The 27,619-nt window shown below is 37.0% G+C and overlaps 1 protein-coding gene across 5 annotated transcripts in view; it reads right to left on the reverse strand.

The window, feature by feature from the left end:
- The window catches only part of NRG1 (neuregulin 1), a 212,519-nt gene that overhangs the window by 172,609 nt on the left and 12,291 nt on the right, over positions 1-27,619 (reverse strand). For all 5 annotated transcript variants that reach the window (XM_031942694.1, XM_023505640.2, XM_031942693.1 and 2 more), the window contains exons 2-3: positions 13,339-13,516; positions 7,915-8,036 (exon numbers count right to left, since the gene is read on the reverse strand). In XM_031942694.1, the coding sequence (XP_031798554.1) occupies positions 7,915-8,036; positions 13,339-13,516 (300 nt within the window). The remainder of the gene's footprint in view (positions 1-7,914; positions 8,037-13,338; positions 13,517-27,619) is intronic.

A 27,619-nucleotide genomic window follows, 5' to 3' on the forward strand; every position in this document is an offset into this window, starting at 1 on the left:
AGGCACTCCCACTGCCCATCCATCAAAGACATAGCATTCATTAAAATTGAGGCCAACATATTAAGCTCTAAAAATATGGCATGGGGATATTACTCATGGTACAATAATAAATGTTTGGGGTTTTTTGTCCTTCAATAAATGATGAATACAGCAGTGATGTCAGAAGTACTAGGAAAGGGAAGAAGCATTTATTAAGTGCCTATTATTTGCCAGGCACTGTGTTTAAATACTTTATGATTGTTAACTCATTTGATTCTCACAACAGCCTTGGGAAGTAAGTGCTGTTATTACCCCTTTTTACAATTGAGGAAACTGAGGCAGACAGAGGTTGTGATTTGCGCAAGTACTGTTCAGCTATGATATCTCTAAGATTGGACTTGAATTCAAGTCTTCCTGACTCCAGGTCCAGCACTTTATTCATTGTATCAACTAGGTATTCTCAGCACAAACACAGATAAAAAAAACAAAATGTTTTTCAAATCTATTATCATCATCATTCTAAGAAATTAATTTACCCTGTGTCTCTCAGAGCAAATAGTTTTAGAAAAGGAGGTAATTACAGATTAGGAACAAATAATTTCTTTAAACTGACTCTACCCTCCCTCCCCCCAAAAAAGACTAAATAACACATCTGATTTCACGAATATATATATATATTTCTTCCAATAGTGCAAATCACAACTTAACAAGTCCATCCATCCTGTTCAATTTTCATCCAAGTTATTCTCATAAATTCACCAAAGAAGGTCCACTCAACACACTTGTGGACCTCATCATTTTTCATGAGTCCATATGTGCAATATTGAGTTAAGAACTTTCAGAAGCCACACCAGAGCAAAAAACCTGATCCTGACTTCTTGCCTCCACCATGATGCTGGCAGGAGTAATGTCACTAGTGATCTAATAAGCATTACATTCAGACGCCCTGGAAAGAGTTTCTCTGGATCTCAGAACCAAATCTACACCTTTCTTAGATTTATCTAAAGGCCCAGGAAACTGCCTAGCAAAGTCAGAAAAATAAATAAAACTGGATTAACTGGAAGCAACTACGATTAGAAGACCAAAAGTTGTGCCTGGGACAGCAAAAACATATTATTAATATATATCCCTTCACCAATGAAATCAAAATAATTAGATCATGAAGATCCCAGTGGAATACAGAGGTTGGTATCTCTTAACCCTCCTTCTTGTTATGCAACTATTCTTTCTCCCCACCCTCATTCTCATGAAAATACTTTTTTGATACATCCTACACATGATTTTTTTCAGTATGTCCTATTTTACAATGTATTGCTATTTGCATACACTACCCTCCATGCATTCTTCATTGTCCTTTAAGAAGTCTTCACCTTTGATTCTTTTGGTACTATAGCATTTCATGGCTCACAGGCAGAATTTCACCAGAAGGATGTATTTCTTAATTCCTCAAAGATTCTCAGCAAAAACAAAGTACCTTTTAATTCGCCTAAGCACAAATGGACACCCAATCCTGATTATCTTGGTAACAAAAATGAGATTTCTACCCTGCAGACAGGAGAATTACATTTCAAGCTTGTGGTTCAAAAACAAGGCCTGCAGGCAAATTCTGTCCATAACACTTCTTGAGAAAATGCAAACTCAGAAATGATCATCACTAGTGATGACTTGCAATTTCCTAATGAGAAACTCTCATCTTGCTAATAAAGATCCTATTGCAGAAAGTCTGTTTGAATATACAGCAATTGTCCTTCCTTTTAGAAAATACATCTATCCTGTCAAAAGCAAAATTGTAAATCACTAAATCTAAGTTCCACTTACAAGAAGAAGCAAAATGTATTTGTGAATCCAGGCTTCTTGATTTTTTTTTTCTGTTAGCAACACACTGTTCCCAGAGGAATTTGGAAAATGAAATGTGTTCATATGTACTGGGTGGCCCTTTCATTAAGCTGAATTAATGAGAACCACCATCAGCATCTGCCTGCAGTCAAATGACTTATGCTGAGAACACCAAGGAAGGAAAGAAAAGGGACCTGTGTCTGTAACATTATTATACAAATTGGCCTGGATTCTAGAAAAATGCCCCACTTTGGGTATAAATTCTTTATGCAAAGGGCATTCATTTCTAATGATCACAGACAAGCAGCTTGTTTCTGAAGATTCTATTATGAGTGTTATGTTTTACATAATGTGTGTACACTCAAGTCTCCAAAATTATCCTTCAAATATGCATGAGTGGCTTGGGTTCTCTGTAGTTTCTGAAAGCAAAGTATGCCATCATTCTGGGGTTAACAACTTAGGAATGTCATCTTTTTTAAATTAATAGTCTCCTTTCTTAAAAATTAAGAGGCACCAAACTCAAATGTGCATTTCTAAAAAATCGACCAGAAAGTCAATTGAACATAAAGTCCCAATGCTCTGTTCATACAACTTGCCTTTCCCTTTAAGCATGTAATCAATTCCACATGTTATTTTCAAAGCCTACCTGCTTGTCTTTGTTTCCTATGTTTCTCCTCTATGTATTTTTATGCACTTCGATGATCCCATTTTCTTACTTTTTAATTATTTTTGGTAGCCCTATCATTTATCACCTGTCCCTTCCACCTCACTTTTTCCCCAACTCCCAGTGGAAACAGTTATAATTCCCACTGTGGCCACATCCAAAAATATCCATCTCATTCCACACCTTATGACTATCACCTTTCTGCAGAAGGTGGAGAGCAAATTTCATCTCTGGTTCTCTGGAGATGTGTTTGGGCAATGCATGCTTCAGGATCTTTAACATTTTTATATAGACTTATTCTATCCATTATTCTCCAGGTTCTGCTCATTTCACTCTATCGAGTCATCCCAGTTTTCTCTGAAACCATTTAGGACAAGCATTTTCAAAGGGATATAGAAACACAGTACTATATAGCTCTTGGCCACCTGAACCTCTGAAATCTATCTTTAATTTTAGAACAAAGGCTCACTGCAACTGAGGGGTTTTAGAAAACCTATCAACAAACAAGTGTGGGGATATATACTGGGATAAGGATGTGAAAGGACATCAACTCTTCTTATTAAAGTCTGGTTTTGACTTTCAGGGTATGCTTCCTATAGCATATATGACCATTTGTTTTACATGATTAATGGCAGACCTATGACCAACACACCCAAGCCACAGCAGTTATAATTACATTCTCAATTCAGTCATCATTGAGAAGCTCAGTGTCTTATCAAAATGAACTAAATCCACAGCCCTGATACAGAGAGTAATCCTATTTTATGCAAATTGAATTCCCAGGCATGATAGACTAGCAATTATTAAATGTCTACTAACTGTCAAGTATCATAAGTTCTAAGATAAAAACATAGATTTTTTTTGGGGCGGGGTGGAACTCTACCCTCTAGGAGCTTATGCTTTTTCAGGAAAAATGGGATGTAATATATAAGCAATCACAAAATAAATAAACATGTACATATACTCAATACAAATAAGGGAAGTCTAATGGTTGGACAAGGGGGAGAGAATCAAGATAGGGCTCATGTAGGAGGTGGTCCTTGAGTTGAGCACTGGAAAAGCTTGGAAATCTAATATGCACAAGTGAGGAAGAAGTACATTCTACAGGTGGCAGACTATTTGTGCAAAGGCATGGAGAGGGTAGAAGACAAATAAACATGAGCAGCAATTAGGATGGTGTGTCTATACCTGAGAGTTCAAGAAAGGGACTGATACAAAATGAGAATGGAAAGGTAAGTTGAAGAGGAATTTGTATTTTATCCAAGGACTAAGAAAAAAGTTCCTGGGATATTCTGAGCAAGGAATACTCAGATCTCTTCTTTAGGCCTCTTAACTTGGTAGCTGTGTGAAGGACAGACTGGAGTGAAGAGTGATCTGACAAAAAGAAATCAATTGAGAGGTAACTGCAACAGTTTAGGTAAGAGGCAATGAGAGCATGAGATAGAACTGAGGCCATGTAACCAGGAAAGGGATGGCAAGATGTCATAGATGAATTGACAAGACTTGGCAGCTGACTGCATGTGTGTAGGGAAGAAGATATGAGCAAGAATGAAGAGCCAAGGATGATACCTAGATTGTGAACCCAAGAAGGTTAGAAAAGGAAGACTAATTAATAGCTTCTACTTGTATTCATGATAATTCTAAAAGTGGAGGGATCAATGAAGGGAAATTCTATGATGAAACTGGATCTCATTAATAAGCAAAAACTGGTTACTGAGGTAGAAATGGGAACCCAGAGCAGAAACTAGCATTTCCTCCTGAAGCTGCAATAAAGAAGAACAGGTCTAGTCTGATATGTATCAGAGATTTTGAAGAGAGCGAACCTCAACACTGTCTCCATACCAAGGATATGGAAAATGTAACAGATATTTTCAAGGAGAAGTCAAGAGTGGAAGGAACAGAACTCTCAAGATTAAGATTCTGAAATCACAAACGGAAACAATTCTAATTAGGAGGGGAAACTTTAGAGTTTTCTAAAGAAAATGAATTCTTTAGCCAATTTATATTTTTAAAGAAATGTAAGTAAGGCCACTTCATGAAGGATGAATATAAGCACAGTCCTATAAAAATTTTTGCATTTTTTAGAATTATAATTTGGAATTTAAAAAATAAAAACAATGTCAGGCTTACTAAATCTCAGAATGAACAGAGGCTGACAAAGGAAGCTAAGGATAACCAAATATTTAGTTGTTGCTATTTTTAAATATATAGTGAGGGAGAAAGAAGAATCAAAGAAGGCATGATTTCTGTGTAGGTGTATAACCAAAAGCAGACAAGATAGACCTGCCCAAATCTCATGTTGGTTCAATTCCCTGTACTAGGGCAAATAACCTTTGTACAAGAAATGACTGAACAAAACTGGCTACGTGGGAGGGGCTATCCTATAATAGTAAGGAGATAATAAAAGACTCAACAGCCACCTGTAATAAATTCAATTTATCTGCCCCAGAGGAACTACATCCTTGTGTCCTGAAAGAATTGGAAAATGTCAATGTTGAACCACTGCCGGTTGAAATAGAAAGATCATGGACAAAAAGAAGTACCAGAAAAAGGCAGAAGGGAAACAACAATTTCCCTCCTCTCATAACATCTTTCCCCTATCATACCCTTTTCTTTTAAAAGAGGAAGAGGAGAGAACAGGAAGACTCTAGAAACTATAGTCCACTGATTTGGATTCCTGGGAAAGTTTTAGAATTGATTATTAAATGGGTGGTTTGGTAAATATTTAGAAATGTACCTACTAAGAGCCAGCAATAGATTTAGTGAGAAAAGGTCATGCTATACTAAGGTTTACTCACCTTGTGGATGTTTTTATATCTAGTTTACCTAGAATTTGAGAAAGGTTTTGAGAAATATCTTATTCCATTTTTCTGAAGAATGTAAAACAATGTAGAATAGATAATAATGCAATTAAAGAAACTCTGGACTATTTAAGTAGCAAATCTTAAAGAGAAGTCATTAATGGTTCAATATCAATTTGGCAGGAGGTCTCCAGGAAAGGAGTCTGTGATTGGCTCTGTGCTTTTTAAAACTGTTTATCAATAACCTGGATAATGGAATGGAGAATATGCTCAGCAAGTCTGCAGGTGACACAACATATGAGAGGGATAGCTAACAGAGGATGAGAGAGTCAGAATTGAAAATTATCAACATGCTTCAGTATTGGACTGAATCTAAGAGGATGAAATTTGATAGCGATAAACGCAAACTATTATGTAGGTCCAAAAATTCAACTTTACAAGTATAAGAGGGAGTGACATTTTTAGATAATAGCTTGTCTCAAAAATAGATCTGGGGGGTTTAATGAACTAGGAGCTTTATATAAGAGTCAGCAATATGATAAGACAAATTTTTTTAAATGCCATATAATTTTAAGATGCCCTAAAAAAATTAAAGTTTCCAAGAATAAGGAGGTTATTATCATTCTGCTCTCACTGGGCTACATCTGGCAGATGTCCAGTTTTGATCTGAGTGATCATAGGCAGAACTCATATTCTGCTTGGCTCTTACTGCTCATCTCTAAATCGAGGCAACTTAATATTCTAGGGTCCCAACCAGCTCTAGATACATAATCCTATGAAGTTACCAATAGCTTGAAAATGGGGATAAGTCACTCACCTAGCATTTTAGCTTTGCAAAGTACTTTGCAAATGTCACCATATTTGCCTGTCACAGCAACCTTATGAGACAGGTACTGGTATTGTCCCTGCTTGACAGGTGAGGAAATTGAGGCTTAAATCAGTAAAATGGGTAAGTCATTTTACCCAGAATCACACAACTTGTAAGCATCTGAGGCAGTATTTGAACTGAGGTCTAGCATTCTCTCATCTATGACATATAGCCTGTATTCTTCTCAGATCTCTAGATCATTTATAATGAGAGCACAGTATACACAGATCAAAGCCTTCAATAAGCTGTATGACTAAGGAAGGGGTTGGGGAGAAGGATGTAATGAGCTACCGAGAATGTTGGAACAAGGTCAACTTTTTTTCACCCAAAGATGATGGTCCTCCCAAATGTGGGAATGGGAAAAAGAATGAGGATCAACATGATTGGATCTAGGATGAAACATTAAATGGGTAGATGGTAAAAATTTAGAAACATTTTCACAGAGCCAGCATGGCTTCAGTGAGACAGGTGAAGCCAGGCTAACCCGATTTTCTTTTTTTTTGATATTCACTGTGGAAAAGATCCATTGATCCACATTAATCAATTTTGATTGTCAATATTGCATTTACACATAGTCCTTCTGACATCATGCATACCTGATCAGCTACCCAATTTTATTAATTCCATGTCCTTTACATTTCACACTCATTTTTACTCCTAGAAACTCTATAGCTAGAAACAACAATAGCATAAGAGAATTGGGCCATAATGCAAAACAAAAGTTTGGGAAAGGTTCACAAACAAGAAATTCCCCAATCTATACCTTGTGACCATTAGAGCCCCATCTTGGATGCCTCTAATGGTACAGACTCTAGCCTAAGGCAGTTCATTTCATTTTTCAAAATAGATAATTTTTAAATTTTAAGTTTTTCCACAGATTGCATCTAATTGTACTTCTTTACAATTTTTTCTTCCGAATTCAATTATCCCTAGTTCCATCTTTATTCCATCATCAAAAGGAGACACCAATGGGACTTAAGGCACATTTGCTTCTATGGTATCAAACATGAAATTTAAGTAACCTGGCTTCCCTTCACAGTCATTTAGTCAATTAATCAACCAATCCAAAAGTATTTATCATATCACCCATTATGAGTCAGCCCTTGTACAAAATGCTGAGGATACAAAAACACAAATAAAACTGCTTTTAGCTCCTACCCTCAAGGAACCCATCATCCTCTAACAGATGTATAAATGAGTTTATACATAAATAGTTTGAGTAAAAAGAGCCAGTAACAGTAGGTGTGTGTGTGTGTGGGGGGGGTGTCAATTTAGAAAACACCTCATGTAGAAATGAATACTTAAGTTGAGTTTGGGGAGCAGGGCTGAATCAGTCACTCATCTTCTGACAGAGAGATGGACTCAGGATGCAAAATGATATATACATTTTTGAATATAGCCAATGTCCATGGGAAGTTATTTTGCGTGTCTCTGTATCTTTGGTGCTTTTGTTTTTCTTCTTTTTTTCAGTTGGCAATAGGGTAGTGGAAGGGAAAGAAGAAATGCTTATAAATTTTTTTAAATAAAATAAATGGGGCCTATTCAGTTCAACCTTATGATAAATGTTAAGCCCACATGCACACATGTGCATGCACATGCGTGTGCACAAAACAAACACAGAGCTTTTGGCTCTCTGTTGTTTCATGGTTCTCAAGGAACAGGAGCACAGATATGTCAATGCCTCACCAGCCATTAGATTTGAAAAACTCATCTGTGTACCTCTACTACATACAGAGGAGAAAAAGAACGCCGCCTCTGTCTCTTACCATTTGACTCCACGATGGTGATGTTGGCGTATGCACTGTCATTGCCTAGTTTACTGATCACTTTGCACATATACTCCCCGGAGTCAGCGATCGTAGCTTTATTGATGCGTAGTTCTGATTTCCTGTGGGATGGGGACCAAACTACATGTAAGTATGATGGATTGCACAGAGACCTCATTCATTAGTCTGCATCATGTTATCTGGGATACAGAAAAGATGCCTCCCTGTGCCTTACTCTTTTTTTCCCCTTTCATCCCTTTTTCTCTTTGTTTCTCTCTGTATTGTCTGTCTCTGTCTCCACAGACAATTTTTAATTTTCTGCCTCTCCCTTTGCATCTATCTATCTATCTATCTTCTACCCATAATCCCTTTCTCAAAGACTACTTGCCACTAACATTTGAGAAGGAAAAAATCTAAAGATTTTTTTTTACTTGTCACAAAATGAAAAAGAATTTTATTAAGTATAATCAGAAATAGAGGAGAGATTTTTTTTATGGAGAAGTGACTTTGAAAATTATCTAGTGATGGCTCTTTTCAACAATGAGGGGTTTCAAGGCAATTCCAATAGACTTGAATTGGAAAGAGCCATCCACATCCAGAAAGAACTATGGAGACTGAATGTGGATCAAAACAGAATTTTTACCCTTTTTTTTGGATGGTGTTGATGCATGCTTATTTTTGCTTTGTTTTTTCTTTTCTCTCTCTCATGTTTTTTCCCCTTTTGAATTGATTTTTTCTTGTGCAACATGATGGATATATAAATGTTTTAAAAGAATTGCACATGTTTAACATATAGTAGATTGCTTGCTATCTAGGGAAGGGGCAAGGAGAAAAAAATTGAAATGAGAAGTTCCATAAAGGTGAATGTTGAAAACTTTGCATGTATTTGGAAAAATAAAAACCATTATTCCCTCCTCCAAAAAAAAAAAAAGAATGAAAAAGAGAATGATCTAATTAGATCTCAGTAACTCATAGATGAAACTATGGAGAACTGACTTGTCCGAAGTCACATAGGTAATGAATTGGGATTCTTCCAACTTTAAGCTCCACCAAAAAAAAAAAATACCAGGAATATTTATTTTGAATGAACTTATTCCAGACATGTGACCATCAAAAGAAATATGTATCTCTCCTTAAAAATCTTATGTCTAGTAATAGAGAATAGCATAAGGCATTTCCAAGGAATGAAATAAATTTTCAGCATTAAAAAAAAAAAGGTGAGCAGTATGATTTGCATTTTCTTTACAATATATTGAATAGTTTCTAAAGAGGCTCTGAAACTTAACCAGCCTCTGAGGTTTAAAAGTCCAGAAGATTGGAAAATAAGGACTAAAGTCTTAATCCTTTAAATTGGTTCCAGTAACTCTGAATCTCAAGAGCTTTTGAGAAGCAGTGAAGCCTGAAGGAGAAAAGGCAGAGATCTAGTCATTTATTGAAAGTCATTTTATGCTTATCTGTCTTTGAAACAGGCCACCCAGGCTTCAAAGCCTCCATTTTTAGCTCATTAAATGGCTGTGGTTCTAAAATTCTCTTGTAGATACTTTCCCTCCAAAGATTCTTTAGATGAAACCCACTCTCTCTCTCTCTTTTTTTTTTTTGCAATTTTGTCCTATACAAGTATACAGTGCTCAAAGCAGGTAGGTAGTACAGTGGCCTGGAAGACCTGAGTGTGAATCTGTCCTCCATCACTTAACCTCTTGTCTATTTTAGTTTCCTTCACCATAAAATAGGAAGCATAATAGCACCTATCTCACATAGTTGTGTTATGAGAATCCAATGAGATAATATTTTTAAAGCACTCTAGCATAGTGCCTGGCATATAGTATGTTCTTAATAATAAGTGCCCGTTTCCTTCCCTTACCCCTTGTTGAAAGATGTTTAGGATTTTTTTGTCACTCTACTGCCCATTTCTGCCTTGCAGAAACCTTTGTCATTTTTTGGTTATTTCCATATATGACCTTTCATAATTCCTGGTTAAAAAGAGAGTCTGCCCAGTATGCTGGAAGGCTTCTGAGAGAATTCTTCATGTTCCAATTATCTCAGGTTCTACCTTGGCTAATAAACATAGTATTGCTATAGGTCATACAAACAGTAGGCATTCAATAAATGTTTGATGGATAGGTGGATAAATGGATGATATGATAATGGTCAGCTTGTTTTTGACCTTTGTAGTTGACCTTTTTGTCCACACATTTTCAATTCTCTTCCAGTTCAACCCTTGGAGATTGTTCCTATCTCACAATAGCCTTAGCTCATAGTCTGTATGCACAGAAACCCAGGGTAGATTGCTTCTCTGTACCTTCACCCATGTCATCCTCCTCTCCTATCATAGAGGAAGATGAAGTACCTCTTTGCCAAGACTATTTCCTACATTTATTTTAAGATCTCACTGTTGTGCCCCTTGAAATATCAATACCAATAAGTTGAATGTCCCCCCTGACATAACTTCAGTGTTTCCTTATTCATTTATTCTTTTTTCTCTATCTTCTCCACTTCTTAAAATCACCGTGAAAAGAAAGTATTTCACTTTACCCAGAGTTAACAGATTGGAGGCCAATTCAGTCCAGTTGACATCAGTCCCTTCCTGGAGGTCTAGTTCATCTCTGCCTCTTCCTTTGTCTCTATCAATCCATCATCTGTCTATCTATCTCTCCTTCACCCCTCCTCAAAGACTACTTGCCACTAATATTTGAGAAGGAAAAGATCCAAAGTTATTTTTTTACTTCTCACGAAATGAAAAAGATTAAAACTAAATGTAATCAGAAGTAGGAGGAAAGATTTTTAGACTAGAAATGACTTTGAAAATAATCTAATCAGACTGTCGTTTGATAGATGAAGAAACTAAGGGGAAGTGACTTGCCCAAAGTCACACTGGTAGTCAGTATCACACTGGTAGAATACAACGATAATTGCTGCTTCCATTTCTTTAGTACCCTTCATCCCTTTATGAGCTGTTTCTATTGCCTTCATGTCACAGAAAATGATTCTACAGAATTCCTAATAATGTTTTGTCTCGCTAAATCCAAAGACCCTTTAAAAAGATTTTTTCTTGCTTAACCTTCATGGATCTCTACACCACCATCTTCTCGATACTCCTCCTTTTTCTTCAGTGGCATTTTTCTGGGTTACAAAGCAATATCTATTATTAGAACATTCTCATATATCCCTCTTAAGTCATTCTTGAAACTATGAATTTCTTTCTGCTCACTCGTGTCCTTTCTTTTCCTGAGCAGACACTAGTGGGGGCACAGAATGATGCCATTCAGATATGGCATTTATTAGACCTCACTCCTTATTGCTATTCAAATGCTTGGACCAGGCTGGGGTTTTTTCAACGGAACCTAGTCTCTCATAAGCTTTCATGGTTCTGGTTGAGAACATCAGCCTCCACTCAGACTATTTCCTAGAACCTATTTTCTCTAGAAATAGAAATCAGAAATTTTCCTAAGGATAAACCCAATTCTCTGGGAATACATATTAGCATTCATCTATAAACTGCCAAGAATCCAAAAGCAAATGCACTCACAAATAACATGTAAATACTTATATTTTCTTATCAACTTTCCACCCAATCAAGCCAATTTCTGAGCAATCTGCCTGTCTCTTTCCTCTTCCTCCTTTCCTTCCCTCCTTCACTCCCCGCCCCCCCCCCCCTCTCTTCTTCTACTCCTACACAGATCATAGATTCACAAAGTTACTCTACAAACAAATTTCAAGTACCCAGGACATCAACCTCTGGCTATATTTATAATGCTAATTACCAGGATCAATAGAACTACCTGCCTATTCCTCCCTCCCATATTCCCCCTATTTCTGTCACTTTTACTTGAATAATCTCTTAAACCTTGGTCCCCCTTCCTTCAGTCATACTGCTCATGTCTTAACTCTAGCAAGTCTCATCTCAATTCTTACAACAGAAGTTCAATAATTCACTTCACCATTACACTTTCCAGCCATTTATTCTCTGCTCAAAAAAAAAAAAAAAAAAAAAAACTGTCATCACTTCCCAGCATTGAATAGTTTATGTCTAAAGTCCTTAGACTATTATTCATAAACCTATCATACTTGGGCTCCAATCTACTGCTCCTACCTTAATTGCATCCCTTCCAAAATCCTCTACTTTGGATTATCCACTTCCCGAGGAAGCACATGATTCCCCTGGTCATTTATTTCTTTCACACCATTTCCTCCACAAAACTTTCCTTGAACTTGTGGTCCAATCAGGAACATTCTCACCTTCTGTTCCCTTGGCATTTTGTGGATGCCTTTTGTCCTTAACACAATATATTGAATGGTATGGCATACATTTATGGGGTCTGGAACTATAGCTAACTGGTTTGAATCCCTTAGGAGCTAAATAATCAACTATTATTACTATTATTATTATAGCATAACACCTCACATGTCTATAGCATATTAATATTTGTATAGTCTTTGACAAACATGACATCATTAGAATTCCACTTTCCAATTTATTGAGGAGCAAACTAAGAATAAAAGATTAAGTGACTTGTCCCGTTGAGTGTCAGAGGCAGAATTCAAATTCAGATATTCCTAACTCTAGGTTCACTGTATCTGGCTGTATCCTCCCCAGTTAGCCCCAAAGTACAGATGATGCCCTATGCAGTCAGTGGGGAGCTCAGCATGCATGAATTTTTCTCCCAGAAAACAGTTTCCCCCACATTGTAAATGAACACATTTTCATTGCCAATGCTGCCAACCATAGGACAGCTCAGAAAGAATCCTCCCAGATGCCACTAAAGATCTCTTTTATTCATTTAAAAAAAATTGAGTTGTAGGGACCAACAGAAGAAATTCTTCCATAATAATATTAATAACATCTAGTGCTTTCAAGTTTACAAAATTACCTAATTTTATCTTTACAACAATCAATACAATACAATAAGCTCCATTTTACAGATGATGAAATTGAGGCAGAATTGTCAAGATTCACACAATAAGTGTTTGTGATTGCTTTAAAATTCAGGTCTTCCTGCCTCCAGACCCAGAACTCCAGGTGGAAATACTTTACTATGTACATGGCATTTACTGTGAATGAGGATAAATTACAGTGATAAGACAAGGAAAGAAACCTGTCTTCTATTCTGTTTAATGATACATTACTTTATGCAAAGATTATTCATGTGCATATGTATGTATGTATGTTACACAAGATCAAAGATCAAGAAATGAAGGGACCATCTAGGATGGCTACCTTGCTTTACTGATGAGAAAATTGAGACCCCAGTGGTTAAGTTGCTGGCCAATGGTCCCAGAGCTAATGAGTATCTAAGAAGGGCTTGAACTTAGGAATTTCTGTCTTTAGTTCTATCCACTATGCCATGACTAAAGCCATTTTATACAGTGACTTAGTGACCCCCCTCCTCTGAGCACATCTTTTTATGATGCAGGCAGCATACTCACCCAGGCTTTTTTTGTATCTTGACATTTTGTGGTTTATTTTTCCGACTTAATTCGCTTCCATTCTTAAACCACTTGAACTTGAGAGAGGAGTACTCTGAGCTGGTCTCACACCGAAGCACCAGCCTTGAGCCAGCAGTTGAATTCTTGTTCTCCATTTCTTTCAAACGGGGAGGGGCAGCTAAAAAAAAAAGACACAGATAGAAAACAATTATCATCATCATCATCATCATCACCATCTTTTAAACACATTGAAAGGGGAAATGTCTTGGTGAGCTGATTTATTTAAACATAGTTTTTCTGTGTGGAAATGGAAGTCAAATTAAGGTCTGAGTTCTGAGCCTAGAAAATACAAGGAGAATTCATTGGGTTGGTCTTACTCAAGGGTTCTCTGATTTAGGCCCCCATGGTCCTTTGTAATGTTACCACCACATATTGCCAAAGCTGCCTTCAGACACACACCTGGCCTGAACTGCTTCTTAGAAAGGGTGCACACTCTCCGTTATCAGCAGATGACTTCCATGCTATTGGTGATTTCCAGACTCTTGGTCAAACACTAGCTCTGCTTCAGGTGAAAATGCTTCCATTGAATTGACTGTGAAATCTATCTTTAACTTGGTAATTCCTTTAAAATAGCTCTTAGATGCCATTTCATATTAAAGGGGATCTGATGAGGGTTTGAGCAGAAACAGTCAGCAATGAACTCTATGAGATCAATGCAATTTTTCACATGCATTTTCATTTCATGACCTATACCAAAAGATGTGTAAGCACTCCCTTTACTCAATTTCTCACCAAATGATCAAAACTTTCACGGTATCTTAAGAAAAGAAAAGGAAGTCCCTATTGTGCTTCTGATCTCATAGCAAAAATGAAAAGAAAAATAGCTCAAGTCTCTGTGGAAGATGACCAAAAACCCAGAGGTGCATATAATATAACTAGACCAGGAAAACAAATACTCCTCAGACATCCCAAGGTGTTTGGGGATTTGTTTTTGTGTATATCTGTTTAGCAGAAGGGACTGAAGATACTAATGAATGACGGTGGAAATCCACTGGAGTACAGTATTCATATCTTCAGACTTTCTTTACAAGCAACGCAAGTATTCTTTCTTGTCTTCTAATCTCTCACTGTCTCTCATTTTATTTGGTTCAAATGAAGACAAGAAATTTGTTTTTTAAATATTAATTTAGGAAACCTCTAACTAGCATACACCCTTATTTCAAGTCACTTAAAATCCAGTAGAGGGGGAAAATTGAGGAGAGGTAAACAAGAATGATAGAAATTAGAAGATAAAAAGGCAGAAGAGAGACAGCCAATGGGCTCAAGAAAACCTGACATGGGATAGCCATTTGCAATAGGGGGAAAACAGCAATCAACAACAAGCCTCCATTAAGGATCTACAAGTATACTAAGTCCCAGAGATACCAAACAAAGGAAAAGATAATCCTTGCCTTCAAAGAGCTCATAATCTAATGGAACAGTTCAGACTCATGGTAATAAAAGTAGGAAAATATGGATTCCATTTGTCTGGATGAATCATTTATGATCCCACAAGCTATTTGGCTACATAGCTACCCCCCATAAAGAGGCATATACACGGTTTAAATTCTTTTCCTCTTTACCAAGCATTCTTCCCCCCTACCCCCTTTTACCAGTTCCCCTATAGGAAACAAAAAGAAAACTGTTTTAAATAAATGAGCAAACAAAATAAATTTCTAACTTGGTCATGTCCAAATATGTGTCATGGTACATATTAATATAGCTAGAAGAACATATATTCTCACATTAGACCATAAGAGACAATAAATACATGCTTGTTATTGTATTTATTGTATTGAGGAATTTCACCAGTCAAAAGTTGAATGGTCTATCTTGGAATGTCAAAGACTGTAGATGTAGCACTAGAATGTCTGAGGTTATGAAATCTCTAATGCCCTTATTTAACAGATGAAGAAAATGGGGCCGTGAGGAGGTATATGATTTTTCCAGGGTCATCTGGATAAAGAAGTGGCAGAGGTCACTCAAACTGGAGGTCTGAGAGTAAAGAATAGATGCGTACACTGTAATCAGAATTCCTTTCACATACTGGACTAGGTAAATGGTATCATGGTCTCTTCCAACTCTTTAATTCTGTGATTCTGTCTCTCTGAGTGCCCATTTCTTCATTTGTATTTGGTAATCACAGAAGTAGAAAATTTGCCCATTCATATTTACATGATAATTTCCAATATTTCCGTTTAAAATAATGTTGAAGAGGGCAAGGAAAGAATATTGAGTTTGGAATTTAAAGCCTTTAGTTCAAATCTTGGCTATTTAACATCTCTGTCTCAGCTTATTAAATTGTAAAATATGGTAGTTTGACTAGGTGACCTCTAAGACTGCTTTGTCATCTAAAATTAGAGTTTGAGACCAAGAGTGATCAAACTTCTCCCAATCTTCAGCTGCTCCACTATTATTTGGGTCTTTCAAAATTTAACTGACTGATATTTTATTTGTTTCTGTATGATCTTTCAATTTAAAATAATTCAAAAAGAAGTCCTATATCATGATAAGCACCAAAAAAAAAAAAAAAGGACAAAAACCTGAAGAATATTTAGAAGCAGGCTGAATTGTGAAAGGAAGGAAGGGAATGAGGGAGGGAGAGTGAAAAAGAGAGAGGGAGAAAGAAAAGAAGAGAGGAAGGAAGGAAAAAAGAAAAAGAAGAAGGAAGGAAGGAAGGATTGGGGGGGGGGGGGGGTTGTCTGGTCCTCCCCAAGGAAGAAGATTCCCAGGTTTCAACATAAGGAAAGGGGATTGAGAGCCTAGAGCCTGTATGTACTAGTCTTCGGCAGAATTGTGCTTTTAAAAAGGAAGTAGGATGGTTTTAACTCAGACTAAATCAATCATACTAAATACAAAAATGGTGGAGACTGGGGAGTGGCTGGAGGTTTTCCCCCTCCCCCTCTGGGCACCAAGGAGGGATTTCCAAGTATTGCCTACATAACCCTATTTCTACCAGCTTCTCAGAAGCCAGAAACTTAATCTTCAAACTGGAAAAATCTATTGATTTGGAGTCAGAGAACCTGCTTTTAACACTGCCACTTAACTTCTCTGGGGCTCAGTGCCTGTATTTGTAAAAGAAGGAGGCTGAGGGCAGATGACAAGCATGGATGAAGTGCCTACACTATGCCCCAGGCTCAACTGTGGAGGTACAAATACAAGCCCACAACATGACAAGGCTCATTGAATCTGAAGCACCATCCTTAGTGTAGATAGGTACCAGGGGGGTTAGCCTGGGGAAAGGCTGATTTTTTTTTGGGGGGGAAGGCAGGGTTGAGGAGGAGGTATGGCAATAGTCCTCAAGTATCTTCATGTTGTCATGTGCAAAGAGGATTCATTTTCCCCCTGCTTAGCCAAGAGACTAGAATCTGTAGCAACTGAGTAGAAGTTTCAGTGAGACAAAATTTACAGGAAGCTAGATGGTGCTTTGGGGTCAGGAAGATCGCTTTCAAATGTGGCCCACTGGGCTATCCTTGAACCTCCTCATTTATTTCCATACCATTTATTTCATACAAATGAGGATTATAATGATGCCTGTGGTGAGGACCCAGTGAGATAATTGGGGCTACAAGCTTATCACCAACAAACTGAAGGTTAAATTTCCATTGTGAGCATTTATACTTTGGAAATCAACACAAGTTGCAAAATGGGTCTCAACTCCTTGTTTGCTTGTTCTCTAGACTTAAACCAATTAATGGGAAAATTATCTAAGGTCACTAAACTGAAAAATATGTCTTGTGTGTTTTTGGAGAGTCTGTGATTAAATGTTTACCACTATACTCCCAGAAATAATATTTATAAAATGATACATATATGTTGGCCATTATTAATTAAAGTCAAGTCAAACATTTATTAATCATCTATGTGCACACTACGCCAAGTGGTGAGACTAGACATTAATATGTGAACACTACCTCTCATTGGCTATCTCCAGTCTTTTGAGAAGGCCCAGGAAAAACATTTTGGTAATTGAGTCAGTTTGCACTTGTTTTGCCCACTATTTTTTTCTCTCTGTAATGCTTATTTCAGGAAGAGTAGCAGAGAGGTTAGCCTTTGAGTCTGGGGGCCCAGACTTAAATTATAATCTCATTGTTGACATTCATTCTTTGCCTGATGAGAGGCAAGCTGCTTAAAATTTCTGGGTCCAATCACTGAGAAAGGCACCAAAGTCTTTTGTCCATTTTAAAGCACTATAAAAATTTCAGTGATCACTATTTAGTGCAAACTCAGAAGAGAACTTTTTGTTGAATGTGAAAATTCATCTGAAGGTTTCAGGACCAAAGTTTTAGGTAGACGCTTTCAGACTTTCCATTCCCAGGGTCAAGAAATCAGTTCTTTGACTAAATTAAGTTATGGTATACGAATGTTATGGAATATTATTGTTCTATAAGAAACAATCAGCAGGATGATTTTAGAGAGGTCTGGGGAGACTTATATGAACTGATGCTAAGTGAAATGAGCAGAACCAGGAGATCATTATACATCGCAACATCAATATTATATGATGATTAATTTGGATGAACAGGACTCTTTCCAATAATAAAATGACTGAGGCCAGTTTCAATGATCTTATGATGAAGAGAGCCATCTACACTTAGAGGACAGTGGGAATTGAGTGTGGATCATAACATAACATTCCCAGTTCTTTTTGTTGTTCGTTTCCATTTTGTTTTCCTATCCATTTTTTCCCTTTTTGATCTGAACTTTCTTGTGCAGCAAGATAATTGTACGAATATTTTACATATATAACATATATTTTAACATGTATAACATATTGGATTACTTTCCATTTAGAGAAGGAGGTGGGAGAAAGGAGGGGAAAATCTAGAATACAAAGCTATGCAAGGATCAATGTTGAAAAATTATCCATGCAGATGTTTTGAAAATAAAAAGCTTTAATAATAAAAAGAAAAGAAAAAAAATCAATTCTTCTGAGAAGCACCTGGAATTCAACTTTGGGAAATCTGTCTGCCAACAAGACATGTCAAGTTGACCTAAGCATCTGTCAAATGGCAGGATAAGGACTGGAACATTATGCTCAAGATAGACTTAATTTAGATACCTATGCTTTGGTTAACTAATGTCAAAACCTTAGCTCAGAGAGCCAAAAAGACTATATTTTCAATCAGAAGTCTATAAATGCTATTTCTTACCCCTTCTAGGTACCCAACATTCATGGGTGCCCCATGCTGAACTTATGGCCAAAGGGTACCAAAGGATAATCATATTGTTGTGTTACCTCATCACAACTTGGATTCCAAAAGTTAAATGTTACAGTTAAGGAAACTGAGGCAAACAGAATTTAAGTAACTTGACCAGTGTCAAGCTGGATACTATATATAGTGTGTGAGGCAGGATATGAACTCAGATTTTCCTGACTACAGCCCTGGCATTCTATCTACCACCCACCTAGATGCCCAAATTTTATAGATGGAAAACCTGAGTTATTCTTTGGTATAACCATATTTCACTTATCAAGGAGCAAAGAAATTCTGTCACATGACAAAGAACAAATATAGCCTTTGGAGAGACAGAAAAGGCGATTTTGCCCTCTTTTAGGAGGATTGGCATTACAGATTAAAACCTGGGATTAAGTATAGAGGAAACTAAGAAACCCAGATGAGGTCCCCCCCAAAAAAACCACATATTAATGTCCTTTTCCACTGTGACTAATCTAACCCTAGTTCCATTTTATCCATAATGAATTTCAGCCTCATTGGTCAGGCACTGAAGATATCAGAGAAAATACAACTTTGAGGTTAGACAAATCCAGAATCCACTTCTCTCTTGACAGATCCTATTAATGACTTCTCATCTCTGTGGTCCCACATTTGTTGAATGAAATTCTAGTGTGTCCCCACTGATGCAACTGCTATCTCATGATGCTTGTTCTAAGAGCTATCCTGGGGTGGGAGGCGGGGACTTCCATAACACATTTCCTTTCCTGTAATACATGGTTGCAGTGGGCCTTATAAAAGTAACCAGACTGAGCCTTTCTTCACCTTCAACAACTTGGTTATATGGAGATGAGCAGAAGCCGAACCTGAAAGCCAGCAGCAAAAAGTATATGGGCCCAGCTGGGTTCCATGAAGTTTACAATTCTCTTGAAAATGATTGTGATAACAACTGACTTGAAGGAAGTCTTCCTATCAAAACCAGGCCTGGGAGATTTGGTCTATTTGAAACAGACAGTGATAGCCCAGAGAGTCCAGGGCTCTATAAGAAATCCCAAATTCCCAGTCAGTGATCAAGCACCAACCACTTGGAGCCCTGAACACATGATTTTTATGTTGAATGTAACTTATGCACTGAGGAGAACGGAAACATCTGGACAGGATTAGAAGTGCTCTGCTCACCCCGGGCATTGGACAAATCCCTTCAGGCTAAGTCTCACCCTTGACCTGCCAAACATGATTACGGCAGGCCAGTCACTTCCCCAGGCTCCACAGCTGCTCTCCTCCCCCTCTCGCCTAATAAACATAACATCCCATCCCATCCCATCCCATCCCATCCCATCCATGATCCTGCCCAGAGTAAGAAAGAGCACATGTGGCCACAGTCCTGGGGGGAGGGGATAAGGAGAGAAGAGAAAGAAAAGCATAATAAATAGACAGCTGAAAGCAGAGGGGTATGGCCTAACAGCTTCCCCAGGGGGCCCTAAAGATCATGAGGTTTATTCAAGGTTTCCCTTTCTATCCTCAGTAAACTGGCACTCCTGGGGGAGAAGTAGGGAAGGTGGCATTTGAAGGAGAAGCCCTAGGTTGGGATCAAATCTTAGCTCTGGTTCTTGCTCTGTAGATGGGATCTTTGGCAAATCACTATTTTTCTGTGCCTTAGTGTCCTGTTATGTGAAACGAAGGGCTACAATACTGCAGGAAGGAGACCAGATTTGGAAATGATCATTTAGATGAGGAGATGAAATAGAGAAGAGATGGCTTTGAGGATCCCTGACAGCTTAGCAAGCTCTCAAGCCTAGCTCCCATTCTGATTCTATAAACCCAAGGAGGGCTAGAAGCATCCCACTGATATGCAGTAGGTTTTAGAATAACCACAATGAAGGATGCCAGGGGTGCTTGATATTTCAGGAAAGGTACCAGTTCTGGAAATAATGAGCCCAGAGGAATCTAGACCTTGAGGGAACAACAATTGAGAAAGACAAAGGAGGGGGAAATGGGAAGTTGCTTCTGGGCCCAAGAAGATCCTCAAGTACTTTTCATGTTCTCATATCCTCTCCATCATTTGTCCAAATGTTCTGCAGCAATGAAATTCCTATTCTTCTCTATATAGGGTAAGCCACCGTAAGGAGAAGGTTTTTATAAACCCTACAAATAGGAACTATCATTAAAATGATGGTTTCCTGCTAGTTTTCCTCATTCTTCTTATCTTATATAGAATGAATTTTGATTGTATATGGTCCTAGTCCAAGTTCCTATTCTACAATATATACATAGATATGAATAAACTCTCAATCTAAAACATATCTTTATCATTGAATTGTTTTTGATGTTGTTGGGTTGTTTCAGTCACATCCACCATGGCCCCATTTGTGGGTTGATACTGGAGTGGTTTGACAGTTCATTTAAGAGATGGGAAACAAGAGTTAAGTGACTTGCCCAGGCTCACCCAGGTAGTGAGTATCTGTGGCATCTGTAATTTAAACTCAGGAAGATGAGTGTTTCTGATTGTAAGGCCAGTGTTCTACCCACTGTGCTACCTATATTATTATTACTAGTTATATGCATGTATATATATATGTTGTTATTTATGTATACATGTGTGTATATATATATATTTTATATATATATATATATATATACACACACACATATATGTATATGAAGTCGGTTCACATAGTTTTGCTTTTTTCTAAATCTCAAGTTTTATAAGCTCTTCATTCTGTATAATTTTGAGGTTGAACAGTGAACATAGCAACATCTCCTGAAAACATAGTTTATGATACAATGTTATTTATGATTATTTGTAAGTAACATTTTTAATAATCATAGTGTTCTAGTTTCATTGTAATTTATTTGTTGTTTCCCCAAATTATCAGAGGTTATTCTTTATCATATGGGGATTTGCTAACAGTTTATGATTGACAGACAGCTTCTGGTTTACAATTAAAGACATTTGATTTGATTATTAAATATATGTGCATTGGTTGAAATTCCCAGTGATGTAATATGTAGTGTTTACTTGTTCTTATGTAATCTTATAGCAATATTATAGACACCCTCCATTTCTGTAACCAAGTTTGTCTGACTCAGCCATTTGTTCATGTGGTTATCACCCAGAGAGCACCTTTTGCTTCCCCTCTTGAATCTTAGCCATTTTTCAGAGACAATCTCTGAAAGCAAACATTAATATGAGTAGCATTTGGAGAATTGTGTCTGTTTATTCCAAAAGCATTTCTTTTTCATGTAATCGAAGTTATTTAATTTTATCTTTTGTAATTGTCTCTCGCCTTAATTGGTGAAGAATTGATTATCTCCTACTCATAGCTATAAGAGGTATATGATTTGCTTCTATTTAATGTTAAGGTCATATATTTCTGCAAATTTTTTATATGTTTATAATGTTCCCTAAACATATCTATCAAAAATATCTGTCATTATTATTAAAGAACTATTCATCTTTCCATAACTGTTTTAGAATGGAGCCTATGGTTCATTAATATTGTTTTGTTTTGTTTGTTGTTATGTTGTTATAAGTTACCATTGTAGTCTATTTTATTGTTTCATACACTGAATTAAAAGATATGAATTATACTGAAAGTGTCCTTTCTACTGGTTTCGACTTCATGATGCCACTAAGTCACATATACAACTTTAGTTTTATCTCTGATAGACTTATGATTGATGTGTTTGCCTGGAGAAGAAGTATTTCCAAGTAGTACCTTTATCCATTGGTCCAATGTGATCTCTGGGTTCAAAGGCAAAGCATTCAGTCTTCATTTTTTTATTTGTGTTCATTTTATACTTAATGAGTTCCAAAGTCTTTTTAAATTGGAAAAGGCTTCTGTGAGATGAAAAGATTGGATTTATTTCTCAGTGAAGCCCTATCATTGCCTGCCATCCTGAGGCACTGAGAATTAATACAACGTTTTGGAGTGAGCTTTACTTCTTCTTTTACCTGCAAACCACTCAGTTCTATTGAGAAAGGATGAAAATGGGCTTAAAGCTGAGTAGAATAATAGGTTTAAGGGGCTTGGGAAATTCCATATTCCATGTCAACTGATTTTGATATTATTGTGTCAAAATAGAAAATATGTGGATATTAAATATTCTGTTTTCTTCTTACACTTGGGTCTTTCCTAGACTTCCAATATATGAAAAAGGCCTCAGCCAAAAGTCATTTTCATATTATTATTATCGATGTTGTTGTTACCACTATTATTTCTTTCTTGTCCTTTTCAAGAGAATTCAGATAGAAACAATCTTAGGATGAGTCACTCTCTAATATCCCTCTATATTTAATGTTCTGCAGATTAATGAATGGATGGATAAAACAAATGCTTTTTGCAATTGAATGGGATAATGAAATATATCTGCATACATAATACACAAGTATGAACATGTGTATATAAGTATAAATGTATACGTGTAAACACACTCATGCGCACACACATGCACACAATTGTCATCATCATTATCTAGTTTAAAAGAGTGTATATATATATATATATATATATATATATATATATACATATATATATATATTATCTTAATGAAGTATAAGCTTCTTAATGACTGATATTATTTTAGTGTGTTGTATTTTTACCACTTGACAAAAGCACATAGTCGGTGTTTAATTGTTGCTAGACTGGATTGCATCTACAAACTTGACAAAACATAGCCTGACACCAAAGAGGAAAAAATACATTAACTGATTCAACCCATACAATTGGAATGCTAAGAACCTCAGTACAGACTTGCATTGTTTCTGAGTTATCTGGTATTTCAAGAACATTCCCTGGTTAAAAGAAACACGGGAATTCCAATGACTAAGTGCTTAGGGACTACTAATGTTCTGGCAATGCCCCAAGTTACATTATCATCCCTTCCCAACCCTGAAATATGTAAGATTGACTTGGGGAAAGGGCTTTCTTGTCATGTACCAAAATAATGCTAACTCACTTATATTTCTTGAAGGTCCCATCCAGACCAGCTTACTTCATTATCGATGTTCACTAACCAATGTCTATGCAAGCCTAATTTGCCATGTTTGAATGATTCTCAGAAATGGGCAGAATTACTTGTTACCTAGACTTTTTCTGGGTGTTAATATCACTCCTAAGTTTTGAGGGCAAACTCCCTCTAAAGACTTCTCCACTTTACACCATTCTAATTGAGCATGGCTGCTTAGCTTACATCAGTTCCTATCCTGGTCTTCCCACTGGCCTTTTATATGGGTTAATGAAGCTCTTTTCCCCAAATTTTCTCAGAGGCTGAGAAAGATGCAAAAAGAAGCAAGGATAGTGACATTCAGTCATTTTTAAGTCTGATGACCCAATAGCTTGCTACTTTTATAGCTCTAGAAATGATGGAACTTGGTTTCACCATTTTTTCTCTGTGTTCAATCCATCCTACCAATCAATTAAAACATTTGTCTTCTTGGCCCTATGCCATGGTCTTTGCTAGCATAAGATGTACCTCTGCATGCTGTGTTTAAAAAGAGCTGTTCACCTCCCTCTGGGAAGAAGCCTGAGGTGCCATTTGTATGAATTTGGAGAATGGTTAGGGCAGCAAGATTTTTCTAGGAGCACACATTTTCTTTCTGCTGACTTCTCAATATACAATATTGCATAGGCTCCCTGCAATGAAGCAGTTCCACAGTGATTATCCATCTCTGTATTTGGGAGACCTAGATGGGGGACAGAGCTATCCATCCATCTTATTAGGAAGATTCTTCAAAGTAACACAACTCAGTGTGACACAATTCCAAATGACCTGAAGAGGGATCATCCTCTTGCTTTAGAAAAATGGAAATGCTAAGGAGGCTCAGAAATTATAAGTATTAGAAGGGGTCATCTGAGGGTAAATGACAGTCTCTTCAAAAAACTCAAAACACAGTGAAACTCATGAGCACCCCAGGAGGTTGGTATCCCTATGATCTCCATTTTACAGATGAAGAAACTGGAATCTGAGCCCAGTTCCTAGCACCATTGCATCAAATGACAATGTGATGGCTAGGTTGCCTTCAAACATCATATGGTTGCTATTTTTCCTTCTGAGGGACTTGCTGGAGCCCCTGAGAAAGACCTCAAAGTTACTATAGAAACCACCAGATAAAGCACTGAAGGATGAAGGATAGTATAACTGACTCAAAATTTAGGATAAAAAATCCTACCAGAATAAAACAAAATTAAAAACCAGTGTCCTGGAACAAGACCTTTGAGTGACAGTTCCAGTCTTGCCACAAACCATCTCTATGACCGTGGCAAGCCTCTTTCTCTCAATGTCTTCTTCCACAGAATAAAAAACTCTGAAATAGAAAAACCTGGGGAATCTGTTATTTCCATTATTTTCCCAAGGCTGGTTATGAAATTGGTGAAATGCCTTAGCCAAGCATACTCTCTTTATTAAAAAGCATCAGCTTGGTTTCTGTTGAGGTGGAAAGTCCCACACCTCCCTGGGCCTTAGTCTCTCCTCCTCTATAAGATAAAGGGTATTGAACTAGATGCTTTGGTCATAAAATTGATGCTTGTCTCTGTGGCCTCAATACCATCCACAATGATTGACACAGAAGAGAGATCAAGGCTTTTTTCACCTTCTTTTTAACTGAACTGACAATGTAGAGGAAAAAAATCTGCCTGTTTTCTCCATCGCTATTGCTATGTAAAAAAACAGAACTTTTAAAAGTCACACTGGACCATAGTTCTATGTGACCTTGTACAAGTCACTTAATATTTATGAATGTCATATTTCTGATGTAAAAACAGTGGAGAATGACGGTCTTCATTTCCTCCTTTCCCTCTCTTCTTCCCTCTCTCAGCATTGACTAACATTTCACAACAATCCCAAGAAGCAGATTGTTATTATTATTCTCATTTTATAGCTGAGGAAACTGAGGCTGATCTGTTAAAGGACTTGACCAAGGTCACATAACTACTAAGTCTCTAAAGCCTGGATTTGAATTCAGGTCTTCCTGACTCTAGGAAATGTGTCAAGACACTACATACTATACCACCTACCAATATTATTTATGGAATAATGAATATAGAGTGCTAAAATTCCAGTGATAAAAACCTGAATTCAAATTCTACTCACTAGTTCTGTGCGTGAATCACTTATCCTTTCTAGATCTCAGTTTCCTTATCTATAAAATGGGAATAATGGTAGCATTTTTCTCATAGGGTAGTTGTGAGAATCAATTGAGACATTGCAGAGTATGCATAACCCTTCAAGTCACATACAAGGGGGTTGTGCAGACTTATGTCTACTGTTATGATCAAGCAGGACCAGAATTCTCACCTGTGGATGCTGATTTGGGAAATGGCTCCTATTCCATAACACCAAGTTGCTAGTAAGTTAATTATACAAGTCATTTGTCAACCAGAAAACATAACAAATTTGAATCATTACAATATTGTTAATTATGCTTGTAATCATTTGAATTATCATTATAATCATGTTAATTATAATTATTATTTTCACTGTCATCTCACTCTTACTTTTTTTTTAGATGGAACATAGATCAAAAACAGCCACCAAGATAAGTTATCATCCTGTTATTTATTATTATCTTCTGTTTAATGTTCTGAGAACTATAGACAGAATGGATCAAGTGATTGCCTTTTGTAGTTTAGTAATATTGAGATGTAAACTTATCTTCTATTGACTTTCTGAAAGCATTGTCAGGACAGTTTCAGTAGCAGACAAATTGCAGGGATGATCAGCATCTCTTTCTGTTTCCAAATGGTTTTATCTTCTCTCTATTGTTGTTGTTGTTGTTGTTTTAATGCCTATGACCCAAGATATGCTCTGGCCCAAGAACCTCTTATGTGGAATTAACTGATGAATACAGTGAATCCTGTATATCCTGTACTCTTCATTCTCTCAACCTACTGCCTTTACAAAGACAAAGCTGTGGGGGTGAGGGGAGGGGAACAATTTTTCATCCTCTGCCTGTCAGTTTATCTTCTTGCTGTCCTCAGGCAGATATTCTCAAGGGAAATGCATCTCTTTCCCACATCCCATACAATTATACTGGTACCCCAAAGTATTAAATAACACCCATTATATTTATTAGTGGGCAATTTTAAATGTGCAATAGATAGCATGCTGGGCCTGGAATCAAGAAGATTCATCTTCCTGAGTTCAAATCTGGCTTTACTTCTGTTTGCCTCAGTGTCCTCATCTGTAAAATGAGCTAGAGAAGATAATGGCAAAACACTCCAGTATCTTTGCCAAGTAAATCTCAAAAGGCGTCACCAGAGTCAGACATAACTGAACCTGAACAAATTTGTTGATGGAGTTTCCAAACCAGGAATTCCTCACATTGATGAAATCACACGTGACCCAAACAATATGAATGCAATTTCTGTTCATGCTAATACAGCTTGTGTTGAAGTGCACTCAGATGGCTCTGGAAAAAATTAAGTCTTTCAGAGTCTAGAAACAAAGTGCCAGTAATTGTTAAACACACTTCCCCCAACCATGGTGGTCTCTAAAGTCTTCTACAGAAATAGGATTGTCTTGACTAGGCTGTTAAATGCAGCTGGAGAGTGCTGGAGAGGATGGTACTCTGCATGTGAAATCAGCAAATCCCGAGTTCGAATCTGATCTCAGACAAAACTTTACTAACTGTGTCTCTGGACAAACAACTTAATCTGTTATCATCATAGTAGTTGTTATTGTTTTTGTTGTATAGTATTATTTTGGATATTCAAGTTCCTAACAAGTTGCAAAGAAGCCAGGAATTGCTTTTTAGTGATAGAAAAGAGGAAGCACCTGCATTTCCCTGGATTCCCTCCTGTGCTTTATTATGTTAGACTCATGTCCTGACTACCTGAGTTCTAGGTCACCAAGAATGAATTTGACACCATTTAGAAATCTCTGCTTTTTCAGACATCTTATAAGCTGCAAATATCAATACTGTTAAGAGCAGTGATAACAATAATAATAAATTTCAGCACTATAGTGTTATTCATTAAAATCTGAAATGTGCTTTGCCTCATTAGAATTTCATCACAAGCAGGGAGAGAGGTATTACTGACATTATCATTTCCATTTTCCAGATG

This window comes from Sarcophilus harrisii, chromosome 6 (assembly GCF_902635505.1).
Source record: "Sarcophilus harrisii chromosome 6, mSarHar1.11, whole genome shotgun sequence".
NCBI classification, from domain to species: Eukaryota; Metazoa; Chordata; class Mammalia; order Dasyuromorphia; family Dasyuridae; genus Sarcophilus; species Sarcophilus harrisii.